Source organism: Typopeltis vanoorti, chromosome 24 (genome assembly GCF_054136105.1).
Source record: "Typopeltis vanoorti isolate ZY-2024b chromosome 24, IOZ_Tvanoo_1.0, whole genome shotgun sequence".
Taxonomy (NCBI): Eukaryota; Metazoa; Arthropoda; class Arachnida; order Uropygi; family Thelyphonidae; genus Typopeltis; species Typopeltis vanoorti.
In genome coordinates, this window is record NC_143572.1 from 48,630,502 (window position 1) to 48,645,126 (window position 14,625).

The 14,625-nt window shown below is 34.4% G+C and overlaps 1 protein-coding gene across 2 annotated transcripts in view; it reads right to left on the reverse strand.

Annotated features, from left to right (window-relative positions):
• LOC150093180 (uncharacterized) overlaps positions 1-14,625 on the reverse strand; it is a 95,649-nt gene that overhangs the window by 39,867 nt on the left and 41,157 nt on the right. For both annotated transcript variants that reach the window (XM_090413908.1, XM_090413907.1), the window contains exon 2: positions 13,089-13,566. In XM_090413908.1, coding sequence (XP_090270034.1) covers positions 13,089-13,566 — 478 coding nt within the window. The remainder of the gene's footprint in view (positions 1-13,088; positions 13,567-14,625) is intronic.

Here is a 14,625-nt window from a genome sequence, read left to right on the forward strand (position 1 = left end):
CTGTCTCTTATCCATATAAACTGGTAATTGTTTTCTGTTTTTACTTTCCTTGCTTGGTAGAATATTTATGATAGTGTGGAGTAAGGTATTCAGACAAGTATATTGGGGTGTTGTCGTGGTCTCCTTTCAGATCCTTTACTACTGGATTTTTAATTCTGCTAGCTTTTATAAGTGTAATTTTTGTTAGACTGTTGGTGAGTCGCACTACGACGGGAGAAGGACGGGTATTATTTTCTCTTTTCCTTTTTTGTGGTAACCGATGCACTGACTGGATGTCTCTTGGTTTAAGGGGGGAGCCGATTTTTTGGCTTAGTTGTAATAATATTAATTAATAATAATAATAATAATAATCGACACCGCAAGGTAAAAGAAGGAAAAGGAAGATGAGATGAGATAATAATAATAATAATAATAATTATATTAATAATAATAATAATTATTATTATTATTATAGAGCTAACTGAAAGACAGCATAATTTAATTAAAGAGACAACGGACCTACGGCAAGAACTAAACTCTCTAAAGCAAAAGTACGAGCTCTCAAACCAACAGCAGCACAAAAATGACCTCCTCATAAATGGTCTCCCAGAAATAGCTACGGAACATCTAAGAGACACTGTAATACAACTAAGCCAAAAAATCGGCTCTCCCATTGAATCAAGAGACATCCAGTCAGTGCATTAGTTACCACAAAAAAGGAAAAGAGAAAATAATACCCGTCCTTCTCCCGTCGTAGTGCGACTCACCAACAGCCTAACAAAAACTACACTTATAAAAGCTAGCAGGATTAAAAATCCAGCAGTAAAAGATCGGAAAGGAGACCACGACAACACCCCAATATACTTGTCTGAATACCTTACTCCACACTATCAGAAAATATTCTACCAAGCAAGGAAAGTAAAAACAGAAAACAATTACCAGTTTATATGGATAAGAGACAGCAAAATATTTCTTAGAAAGACACAAGACGCAAAACCAATCGAAATAAAATCCGTAGATGACCTCAACAGGCTGTCACATTGAAAGGACTATTGACAACACGTAAAGAAGGAACAGCACACCAACCAACATGAATGCACACCATCAAGCAGACGTAATCACCCCGGAACATGATAATTGCCACATTCTGAAATCAATATAAGAATGGAAACAACTGACAATCCCCAAAAAAGGACTATCTATTCTCCACATCAACATCAGAAGCATTCAAAAATACTGGCTGACCCTGCAAACTTATCTGAAGGAAGATATAGATGAAATTGACATTTTAATACTGACTGAAGTATCTACGACAAACGAAGAGGCATCCTCCTACCAAATGCCACACTTCCAACAACACAAACACTGCAGACAAACGAAACGAGGCGGTGGTATAATAATATTTACCAAACATAAACTAGAAGTAACAGAAATAAAATATAAATTAGAATACGCAGAAAACATATGCATCGAAATTAAAAATATCAAACAAGAAAACTCCCTGATATTAAACGCAATATATAGACCACCCAACTTAAGCACCACAAAATTCCTAGAAGAACTAAACAGATGGCTTTCAGCCACGAAAATAGGCACCTCAAAATACTTGATAATAATAGGAGACATTAATATAAACATTAGGAACATAAATAACAACACAGAACAATACCTAGACCTATTATCGGCATATAACATAACCCCATCCATACAGTCGTATACACGAGAAAAGATAGTCGGAAACACAACAACCTCAATCTGCATTGATCATATAAATATAAGGGCCCCTCCAAACAGCCACACAGCAGCCGTCATAACATGCAAACTAGAAGACCATTATTTCACAGCATTGCAGTTACACACTGAACCAGAACCCATAAAAATCACTGAGACTACAAAACATTATCATAGCATTGTAAACGAAGCAATAGTGAACGATGAAATCAGAAAAACAGACTGGATGCAGATAGCATCTTTAGACTCTGCTGAAGCTGTATATAATAATCTTAAACTTGCATTTAACAAAATATATAACAAAGCATTAACAAAAATAAAAATACGCCCCCAAGCGAAACAAAATCCATGGATAACAGACAACATACTAACAGACATACAAAGAAAAGATGCCCTATGGAAACAACTTAAGAAGTCGCCGAACAATATCGCCTTAAAAGCTGAATACAAAAGAAAACGGAATCTCCTAACAACCTAGATTAGAACGGCAAAAAGAAACTATTGCAGCAACAAATTAACAACAGCACAGAATGACATAAAGGAAACCTGGCACCTGATTAATGAAATGCTGGACAATATACACAGAACCACTGCCTCAGAAACAATAAAACACAGCTTTGCCTGCGACCCCAAATCCCTCAAACAGTTGGCAAACAACTTTAATCAGCACTTCGTGAACTCTGTCCAAAAGCTACAAGAAACAACCTTTCCTCACACAAACGAACATCCTCCACTAGGTCCACGAGCAACCCAGTCGATGTGGTTCCCCACAGCAACAAAAGAAGAACTATCACTGGCAATTCAACAAATAAATCCTAACAAAGGACCGGGGATAGACGGAATCAGACCAAAAGACATCAAGAAACACTCAACCGACCTACTTCCAGTTATACTAAAATTGTTAAATAAAATCTTCGAAACGGGGCACATACTTGAAACACTGAAGACTGCATTAATCACACCCATACACAAACAGGGAAAAAGAAACATAATAAGTAATTACAGACCTATCGCCACGCTGCCTTTAATCAACCAAATCATGGAGCGCATTGTACATCAGAAACTCTTCACATACGTTGAAAAATTTCAAATCATACCCAAAACACAATATGGCTTTCAAAAAAATAAAGGAACAGCAACACTCCTGGAAGATTTCACAGATCTAATAAACGCTGCATTGGATAAAAACAGAATAACATTAGTGGTATTCATTGACCTAACAAAAGCATTTGACACACTAACACATAAAACCTTGTCAACGAAACTTACCCATATCGGAATTGGAGGTCGTCTACTCCAGTGGTTTAAAGCATACACGAAAAACAGAAAGCACATCACACGTATAGGATCAGCACGCAGCAAAGAGGTACATGTAACCTGTGGAGTACCGCAAGGAGCTGTCCTATCTCCCATTCTATTTAACATATACACACACGACATAAGCCAACTCCCCCTAAAAAGTAAAATCTTCCAGTATGCAGACAACACTGCCATAGTATCCATTCACAACAATGCAAATATCGCTTACAAAAATATGCAACACGACATCAATCAAATCACTAACTGGTTAACCGAAAACGGCATATATATAAACCCTGGAAAAAGCAAGCTAATGATATTCAAAAACCCCCAAACTCTGCCCATAGAAACTAAATATCTCTCTATCAAACATTCATCATCATATACACAAAGTGCAGAACCTAAAATCACAATCATCAACACAGGTGAAAACAACATGCTACCTTGGAGTTCACTTCGATGCAGATCAAAGTTGGAATAGCCATACAAACTACCTACATACCAGGCTTAGGATAATAGCAAGCAAACTATACAGATTAAAAGACATCGCCCCAACCCACATAAAAATACTAATCTATAAAGCATTATGTGAAAACATTTTAAGATATGCAATCGCATCATACGCATTCTGCGCAGACTACAGACTTAACAAGCTACAATGGTTGCAAGATAAAATGATAAAACTGATATTCTGGGAACAACCCACTCTTATGCAGGAAGCATGGACAAAACACAAAATATTTAAGGTGAAACACTTACGCCACTACACAGTCATGTTAAAACACTACTACAGCCCAACATATAGAGTAACCAGATCAACATATCAAATAACAAGATCACAGTCAACAAACTACATAACATATAAGTACAACAATCACCACGGCAAAGCCACCTGAAACTTCTACGTACCTGACATGATAAACAAACTGCCGTTCGACAACAGAAACCTAGGAACATACAGAGAGCTGAAACAGGCACTATATAAATATTATAGCGAGAATGAAAATTAGAGCAATTCCTGTTTCTCTCTCCCATGCACACACACACACACACACTCTCAAAAACTATCACTACAAGAACACAAAGGAACAAACACACCATGTCTAAATCCAACCCTATTTGCACAAAAAAAAAGAAAAAAAGAAAAAAAAGAGTTAAACTGTAAAAGCAGTCGAAGTCTTTCAAGCACGTACCAACAAACAGTAAAATCAACACCTGGCTTGTGACCACTATAGGAACACAACCATGAAACCACCACCCTCTGTCATCTATTATCTTCCTCAGATAAGCCCTGATAAGCTTCGAGGAAGAAAATTACTAACTTGCAAGTATCTGTTATACACACTTGTAATGCGTTATAAATATTATATATACATATAATTACTACAGCAAATATGTATGCAATTCATCTGAGACATAAAAAAAAAATTCTGTATAATCCTTATTGTAAATACTGTAAATATTATTATTGTATGTAACTTATACTGAGACATAATAAAATGTTTAAAAAAATTATATTATTATTATAATTATTATTATATTAGAAATTAATATATTAATAAATAATATTAAAATCATTTTTGATGGTTACAGAAAATGAGAATCTCCCCAAACTTTTGGAAAAGAGAGAGAGAGAGAGAGAGTGACAATCGTTTCGATTCAGATTTGGCCAATATAAAATGGCTTCGCAACTTTCTTTGAAAAGGCATTCATATTTAAAACTGCTTCTGTGGAGAAGACTTCATACCACCGGATATTGTGTTTAGTGTCAATGCTATGTTGTGCCAGACCAGCCTTTTGAGGTTTCATGTATTCGATATAATATTGATGCTCATTAATTCTCTTTTCCACAGAGCGGACTGTTTGTTCAAAGTATGTTAAATTACATTAGATAGAGGTGCCAGTTTGTCTTTTGTAGATGGCAACAGATGAGAAATTTTGTTGATAGGAAAATATGTGGGAATGAGATGATACTTCTTCAATATTCTACCAATCGGTTCAGAGATGCCAGAAATATAAGGGGTTGGACCCCTTCGGTGTGTTGAAGAATCTTGAGGTGTTGGAACATAGGACTCAATTATCTGCTGGATTTAATGAGGGTGGTAACCATTAATCCCATTAACGTTTTGATAGTGAGAAGTTCTTGTTTTAAGCTTTAGAGAGAGAGAGAGAGAGAGAGAGATGAGCACACTTTATGTGCTCTATTAATTAGTGTAGACTTGATAACACCAATTTTTTGAGAGGTGCTTGAGCAGACTTTTGATGAATGTTTCTGCTAGTAAAGGTAGGTTTTCTATAAACACTGGCTGATAAATTTCCGGAGGTTGTGTGCATAAGAAGGATGTCCAAGAATGATAAACTAACAGCCTTTTCTTTTTCCATGGTGAATTGAATTCATGGATAAAGGCTATTGATCTGTTGTAGGAAAGTGGCAAGTTCATTTTCGGAATAAGGCCAAACAACAAAGACATCATCAACATAACGAAACCAATGAGAGGGTTGAGGATGAATGGATGAGAACAATGCATCTTTCATATGGTTTAAAATATTTTGCCAAAGGTGGAGAGTGAGGGATACCCATGGCAGTGCCTTCAACCTGTTTATAATCAACAAAATCATGGAGCGCATTGTGTATCTCAAACTCTCCACATACACAGAAAAATTCCAAATCATCCCAAAAACACAATATTGTTTTCAAAAAAAAAATAATAATAAAAATAAAAATAAAATAAAGGAAAAGCAACACTCCTGGAAGATTCCACAGACCTAATAAAGCTGAGTTAGTTAAAAACAGAATAGTATTAGTTGTTTTTATTGATCTAACAGAAGCGTTTGACACACTAACACTCGGAGGTCATCTGCTCTAGTGTTTCGAAGCATACATGGAAAACAGAAAACACATCGCACGTATAGGATCGGCGCACAGCATAGAGCTACTAGTAACCTGTGGAAATACCACAAGGAGTTGTTCTTTCTCCAATTCTGTATAACACACACACACACACACACACACACACACACACACACACACACACACACACACACACACACACACACACACACACACACACACACACACACACACACACACACACACACACGATATTAGCCATCTTTCTCTAAAATGTAATGTCTTCCAATACGCACACGACACGGCCATAGTATCCATTCACAACAATATACAGATACTGTAAATCCTTACAGTATTTGCGTAAGGATTTGCTTACATAGCTTACACAAATATGCAACACGACATCGATCTGATCACTAACTAGCTAACTGAAAACACACGCACGTACGCGCGGGCGCACACACACAGTCGAAAAACACACGCAATATACTCATCCGTCACTAATGATAACACTCAACAATCAAATGAAATTTAGAATCAGAAGGAATAAAACGTCACTAAATAATTTATTATCCGTGATTTCAGTAATATGCAGAAAATGAGGCAAATTAGCGAGCAAAACTCCGCTGGGTATAGGAAACTGTACTGATGCGTGGTTATTTGAAATTAAAATGCAATATTCAATGCCCATTGTTTATTTTCGTGTAGAGTTGCTTCATCTCTTGAATATTTTGACTTATTATTAGATGAAATCAATAAAATAAAGCAAGTTATTTTAACTAACTAAATCGAACGAACACATTTTCAAACAATAAAGATGGAAGATTCAAACTTTACAGTCTTTCACTTCCTTGATAATATAAATCTTGACATAAAAATGGGAAGTCCATGAAGTGCGTAGTAAAATATAAACTACATATCGATTGTTTTTAAAACAAAAATGGAAAACTATTTATGATGTGCTTTAACTGTGACACCGAATATGATCGATATGTCTGTTTCTCCAGGTTAAAAATGGATTTCTATCAAGTTGAGTTAAAGCTGGACATAAATCGAGGTAAAAGTATGTTAAAACAGTACATTTCTATTTTATGACGTTTATCGGTAAGGCACGGTGTTAGAAAAATGTATTTATTTCTGTAATTCCCCCCTCCCTGTTTTTCACTATGACGTGACTACGGTAAATATTTTTCTGTTATTTAGACGCCTGGAGACAGCTCAGAAAAATACAATCCACCATGTCTATAAAAAATAATCTGTTTGTTATTACTATTATTTTCTTTCTTGATATCATATCGTATATAATATAAACTCCACGCAGTTATTATTTACTCTTCAGACAATAGCGTATTATGCATTATATATTATATTATTATAATTATAATACGCATTATGTCTGTAAATTGTGTGTATTCTAATGACCGATTTGTCTGTATGCCTGATGAAAAACCAGTTTCCGGGAGAAAAAAAAAAAAAAAACTGCTATCTCCGTATGAGATCGGCTAACTCACTTCCAATTTCAAAACGTCCAGATAAAAATTTCGTTCGTCACGACAAGAATCGAACGCAAATCTTTTCCAATTGAAGGACGCAATGTTCTGTTGTTCCTCTTTAACAGACAGGGATTTAAACAGACAAATTAAGTTTTCTGGTTGACAAATGTAGATCCTCCGTAGCTTAGTCAGTATAGACGAAGCCCTGGTCGGAAAGATCTAGGTTCGATTCCAGTCCAAGACGTGAGGAACCTTTATCTGTTCTCTTTCGACTAAAGGTGAGTTAGCTGGTCTCATACTGAGGTGGGGGGAGAGGAGTTGTCGTTCTCGAGAACAGGCAAACCGGCCCCAAGAACACACGCGTTGATAGATAGGACACCTGAAAACACAGGGCCAATCACCTTATCCTTGAAACCTTCGCGGTTGTGAAGTCTATCTACAGCTAAAGAACATCAGTGATTCGTGAAAAGCTTAAAACAAGATAAGTTGATAAATGTACAGTATTTTCCTTCTATTAAATATTGTATACGCACACAGGGCCGGCGCTACCATTTTGGCAAACTAGGCAACCACCTAGAGTGCAAGCCATGAAGGCCGTAAAACTTCAAGCTATGCTTTATTCATACTTTACTAAAATATCAAAATTAAATACTGATATATGATTTAGGTATCGATTCTTTTTCCTTATCCCTCACACATCACACTATTTTACTATTTAACTCTTGGTTCTTTTTTTGTTAATTACTTAAATGATTTGACCGTACCGCTATTTAAAATTCAGTTAAGATAAATATTTTAAAACGCTAACATTTTAAAATATTAAATTACGGTATTTTATAACTTTTTTTTTTTTTTTTTGTAAATGAATTATAACAGAGAATTTTCAAATTAATTAAAAAAGAAAATAAAAAAGCTCTATTCATTTACCTATTAATTTAACCTGAAAGACAATTTTATTTTGTTTAATACGAATTAGAAACATTTTAGTTTAGGAAATAATGGGCGCACTGTAAACTTTGCTTAGGGCGCGAAATAACCTGGCACCGACAGCGTACGCACACTACATTATCCAGTGAACCTTGAAACGGTCTCATTTTTTACTTTTTTTTTTTAAAATCTCCCAGCCACGAAAGGTTTTTTCGTAAAGCTATATGAAATTCATCTAAATTCTTGTTTTTATTAAAATTTATTATAATATTAAAATAGATTTCATGTGAAATGGTATAGTTTTGTTAGAATTACCATCGAAGCTCCTCATGCTCTGAGGCTATTATGCCTGTATTCGTTGGCCGGTTGGAGGAACAAAGGAACTCGAGTTTCCAGGAGGAAACACACCCACACATGCATTTCTGTGCAAGACCGACTAACCCAACTTCACTCGAAGAGTCTTGATAAAGGTCCCTCGCTTCTCAAGAAGAGATTAAAATCGACGAAAAGGCAAATGTGTCGTCCTCTCCTGACTGAGGTAGTCAACTTAGTGTTATGTGAGTTCGGTATAAAGAAGGGATTTGGGTAATTCGAGAAATTCATGCGGTTGCTATTTATAGCCATCTATGTATATCATGGATGGGTATAAATCTTCTATTGAAAAAGGGCGTAATAATAATAATAATAATATAACATAGCCTATTCCCAATTTCATTGCTCAAGTATGTTTCAGTAACTCTGATGAAACATTTACACAGAAAATAGTTTTCACATAAGAATTGAATGTAAACTTACCTTTATTAATATGACACTATATATTAATATTTGATGCTTTATATCCAGTTAAAAGGAAATAAACATACTGGCATTATTATAAACCCTATATATTGCAATAATAGCAATTTTCTATTGCAGCAGTGCAAAACTTGATGAGTCAAACTTTCAACCTGCTCATTATATTTTATGCATAACACAAAGAGAAATACAGTATTTACAAATAATCATAATAAAAATAACGAAGTTAACGTGCACTTGTTTTAACGAGTGTAGTTTTCCAAACTCACCTTGAAAATCTCTTACAACAAACTACATAAACGGTTTACCAGATCTTTTTATGTAATCTGGTTTCGAAATATATTTCTGATAAAACTTCAACTATTGAAAATGCAAACTCACACACGCGTGTATCTTCTAAATGGCTAGCATCTCGTAAAAAGGGTTTATTTTCTCGATAATTCTATTAGATTTCGTTCTCTGTTCGCGACTTGTGGATATGAGGCTCATACATCTCCACACTTGGGATCTAAATTGTCATTTTTCCCTTAAAGGATGAGAAAAAAGTGTATTGTGTTTGGAGTCGCTATTGTGTAGAAACCGGAACGGTCACCCAAAATTTACGGCCATGAAGTGGCCCACAATGGCCCGTTTGATGAACGAGCTAAAAAGAAATGTCGATATATTTTTATCGATTCTGACAAGAAAACGCTGAGATGACTAATACCACCTAGTATGTGTGTGTGTGTGTGTCAAAAAATATGCGATCGCCCAAATAATTTCTAAGAAATGTAATGTACGATTATATGCGTTTATTTATTTGTGTTTTTTTTATATAGATCGGGTTCTCGATTACTTGAGATGACTGGGCAATAAATTTTCCCCATACCCGTAATCTGTAGCACAGATTAAAAAAAAAAAAAAAAAAAAAAAAAAAAAAAAACGATTTTTTAAAATTAAAGTTTTTCCTCTTCGTTAGTTTTTTTTTTTTTTTTTTTTTTTTTTTTTTTGTAATAGAGCTACATAAATTTCAAAGAATCCGTTATCAAAGACATACCTTCTTGTCGTTCCACATATCTAAACAGTGATACCGCACGATCAAAAGTTATGGTTGAGTTTTAAAGTTAGCAAGCTTTCTTCTCATTTTTCTCTAATCTTGATCTTATGGTGAAATTGTAGATTAGAATCTTTTTTGTTTGTTTGTTTATAATATGCTGCACAGTTTCATGATCACTCAAAATTCCACAACCCCTCAACTTTTTTTTTTTTGTTAAAATCACACTATTCCTTTATCAGCATTATTCAAGGTGAATAAATTTGAAAAATTACATAAATACAAATAAATAAACCGAACCGATTACAGTCTTAAATCTTCTTCTTCCTATCATGGATTTTTGGTTGGAAAGACCTAGGTTCCAGGCTTTTCAACCGAAGGTGAGTTAGCTGGTCTCAAACGGCGGTAGTCCCCCCCTCCCCCAGGAAACTCAGGTTTTCATCCTTCAAACAGAATTCAATGAAATCGACATTTGGCATCTGTGCTAAAATGATCCAAAATGTACAAAATTAGTTGTTACAAATGACACTGGATTAACTATCTACAGTGCACGGGGAGAAAGTAGAATCAGTTATTCTCAATAATGGGTGATATCACATATACAATCATGCTATCGAAATCCGTTTTTATGATTTTTTTATTTCCTAAATACTAAATTATGATTGAAAGCAAGAAACACTACAAATCAAAATGAATATAAATTTTTAAAGAGACACTTATCATAATAATTCTCTAAGAATAAAACGACTCGAAGGGACCGTTATTATTCCTCGCTAGCTTCATGACATTAATTACTTCTATTAAAATTGTCGAGGTTCAGTTGAGATGATGAAATTATATTATCATACAAGAATGCTTGACAATGTGGCTCTTTTTAAAAGTCTATAATCACTTACTCGCTTTTTTTTTTATTCGTTGATCTTAACGAAATAAAATCGTAAAATATTTGATTTATTCATCCTAACGGATCAATATTACCGCACTGGTTTTTTGCCAGTTTGTTACTATTGATCCTTACTCATGAATATTAAAATATTTTCGGATTTTTACCTGGTTTTTTTTCACTCATATCAACAAACTGAATTAAAGTTGAATTCATTCAAGCAAACGTGATAATGTCGGTAGCCAATACAAAATGCAAATCAATTAAAAAGATTAAATAGTTGCGGAGTGAACGATGTAATTATTTTATTCGTTATATCCAAAGAAACACTAAAGTAAATATGTTTCTGGAATTTTGTTTCGATATACAATGATGTTTTCGGGAAAAAAATGTCTTAAAAGCAAAACAAAAAACAAGAAACCAGTCACTGAGATAAACATATAAAGATCGTTTGATATTTGTGGTGTCGCTGTACAGCACACCGTCTATAGCTGATGAATTTCTTAACCACGAGACATTTATTTATGCATACAAATTCACTGCGTATGTTTAGAAGTGTCCCATCCAAACATAAAATTAATACACATCCTTTTCAGAAATGCGTGGCTTTGGAATGGTGTTCCAGACATTCGCAGTCATTCCAGTTTAGCGTTAAGTTTCTCAATAACGTGGCGATTTGGTATCATCAGTCCAGAGATTTAATAAACGGAAGATTGGATCATTATCCAATCTTCCGTTTATTAAATCACACACACACACACACACACACACACACACACACACACACATCAGCATAAAACTTTTTGTTAACTGCGTTTGGCTTCCATGGCTGAAAAAATCGAAGGGTCCGCTGCATCTTCATTGGTTTCGTTCTTGATGTAAATAATGGCACGACTAGTTATCTACAATAGTAGATAACTAGTCTATAACAACTAGATAACTAGTTGACACAAAAAAGTGGACTCTTTCCTGTTTATTATTATGTGATACATCCAGGGAGTCCAAAGACTCATCGAGGGAGAGTATGTGCCAACAGCATCGAACGATTGATCCCCTTCCAACTACTAACCGCGCAGATTTTTGCAGAATTTCACTAATTTATACTATTGTTCAACCAAAACAATGAACTCACCATAGAACTGTTTATACGCGCATAAATATCGATATAACTCTGATATGTACAAGAAATCCATCAGCAAATTAAAAAAAATCTACTATAAATCTTGAGTAAAAAAATTGGGATCTGAGAGAATTATACTGTGCATATCAAATGTATTATAACCGAGTTATGGTATAGTCAAAGATAGGCTAAGGATGGTTAAATTAAACGATTCAAAAAAATCTGATTAAATAATAAAATATAATTTTATTAGTTACCTTTTTTTTTTACTTGAATAAATTATTTATTTAACCTTTAGCTGAATAAATGATAAAAATATCTAGCTAAAAATTATTTGTAACTAAAAATTCTCAGCTTCTAGATGGATTATTTTTTACAAATACTTTTAGAAGATTCTTTCGTCTATTATTTGAATTTTATGTACATTCAAAGTCACATTTTGTTTCAAATAAATCAATAAATAAAATAAAGAACCGTTCAGTCCTAACTTTTTTGAAGAATAGTGGACAACCAATTTCCATCGTTAGCCATCACGAATAGCTGGCTCGAGGCTACCAATGATTTTCTCAAACATCTAGGGAGGAGAATATGGAAGACAAATGCCGTCCTCTCCTTTCCAGATTCCGAGACCCATCACGTGGCTCTTAACCGGAACGTTTGCATTATTGTTTATAATATTGTGAATTGTACGGTCGATTTTTTTTGTGTGCGTGTGGTGGGATTAAAAATACAAGTTTACGGGAGAAAAAAAACCTAATTACCTATGCCAAATATCGGCCAACTCAGGAAATGGCCGAAGCCAGGTTTAGCGGTGACTAGAATCGAACTTTGTGCTATTGAACCAAACGCCATTTCTAAAGGCACCAATTCTTTTTTTTTTTTTTTCAATGAATTTTGAAAAATAGTAAATTTTTGGCATATTACTTTTTATACATCTTTCCGATCATAAAATTTAAATAACTGAAACTTTAACTCACCGTTCTTTTTCCTCCTAATTGCCATTCTTTTATGGTCATCACCGTGTAACCCCGAAAGATAATTGTGGTGTGTTTGAAAGTGTTTCTTCTTCCCTCTTTCAGCGTTCAGCTCGCGCTCTCGACCCATCTGATGTTCCATTTCTTTCAGAATCTCCATAACTTTCTTAGTGGTGGCAGCACTGTACATTCCAGCAACCGATGGTACGAAATGTAGTTTTCTTGAATCTGTTCCCATATCGAGACCATAGTCTTTGACTTCTTCCTTCTGCCCTTGTAGAGCTATAGTAGGCACTCTGTGGCCTACTTCAAATGAATGGTGGTTATCTTTACCCATCCTCTTTCGATATGCTGCCCTTCCAAAACTCTTAGGGTGATTGGTATGAAGATCTTCTAGAGACAATCCGCCAACATTTGAGATAATAAGGCTGTAGGCCAGTAGGACAATGACTCGCGTCATTGCCGGATGATGGGAATAAACCTAGCAAGAGATTTAAAAGAAATTTTAAAAACTAATATCAGATTTTTAGTGACTTTTTAAAAACACATTTAGCATTAAAAGCACCCCAATTTATCGTATTCGTAATGCACTGGGAAAGACATATTACGTGATATGTTCACTTTGCTCTTATAAGACATGGGCTCAAATTTTGTCGTAAGAATTATTTAAGATGTCTTTCTTCTTTTTTTTTTTTTTTTGAAGCTGAGAGTGAATTAATTAGTCTTATAATATTTTTTTTCTCCTGGAAACAAATGGAATTAAGAGATAAAAATATATTTGAAAGGTGATGCTGAATTAGATGAATTCTAACGAGTCTTGAAACTGTATGGAAGTGTCAAGTAGTGAAATTTTAAATTTAATGAATTAAAAATAAATTTTGAAGTTTTAAATTGAATTTAGTTTACCATATATATTAACTTCATAATTTAAATTGATATTAAATTTAATTCATAAAATCTATATTAAATAAGATTAGTCTGTCTCGATAGTTAGCTCAGCTGTTAACTTTCCGTTTCTTTATATATCATCCATTCCTCTTTTTCTTTTCTTTTTTTTTATTATGGATGATGTAATCTACGATATGCTGGCTGGTTATCGAGTGGTTAGTGTATCTGCTCTCCAGTCAAACTGATGCGGGTTCGAATCCCGCCTTGGACTTGTGATATCTTTCGTTCGCATTCATACATATAAAAATGCACTCTTCCAAGGAATGGGTCACCATGGGAGAAGTACACCCAACCTCTTCTCCATTAGGGGAGGGGGAAAGGCCTTTCTCAGCAATGAGAGAGAGAGAGAGAGAGAGAGAGAGAGAGGCGAACTTCATATATAATGTCAAATAAGAATTCACATCTATCGGTGCGCAATTGTCATGAAAGGATGTATTAGTTTAAGTTTAAGTTTTTGTAAGTTTAAAAAAATTTTAAGATATTCAATTCAGTTTGAAATTAATTTAATGGAATATGAACAGTTTCTGAAAAGGATAATAAAATCATAGAGAAAATGATAGATTTAATACTTTTGTGAAAGAATATTTTTATG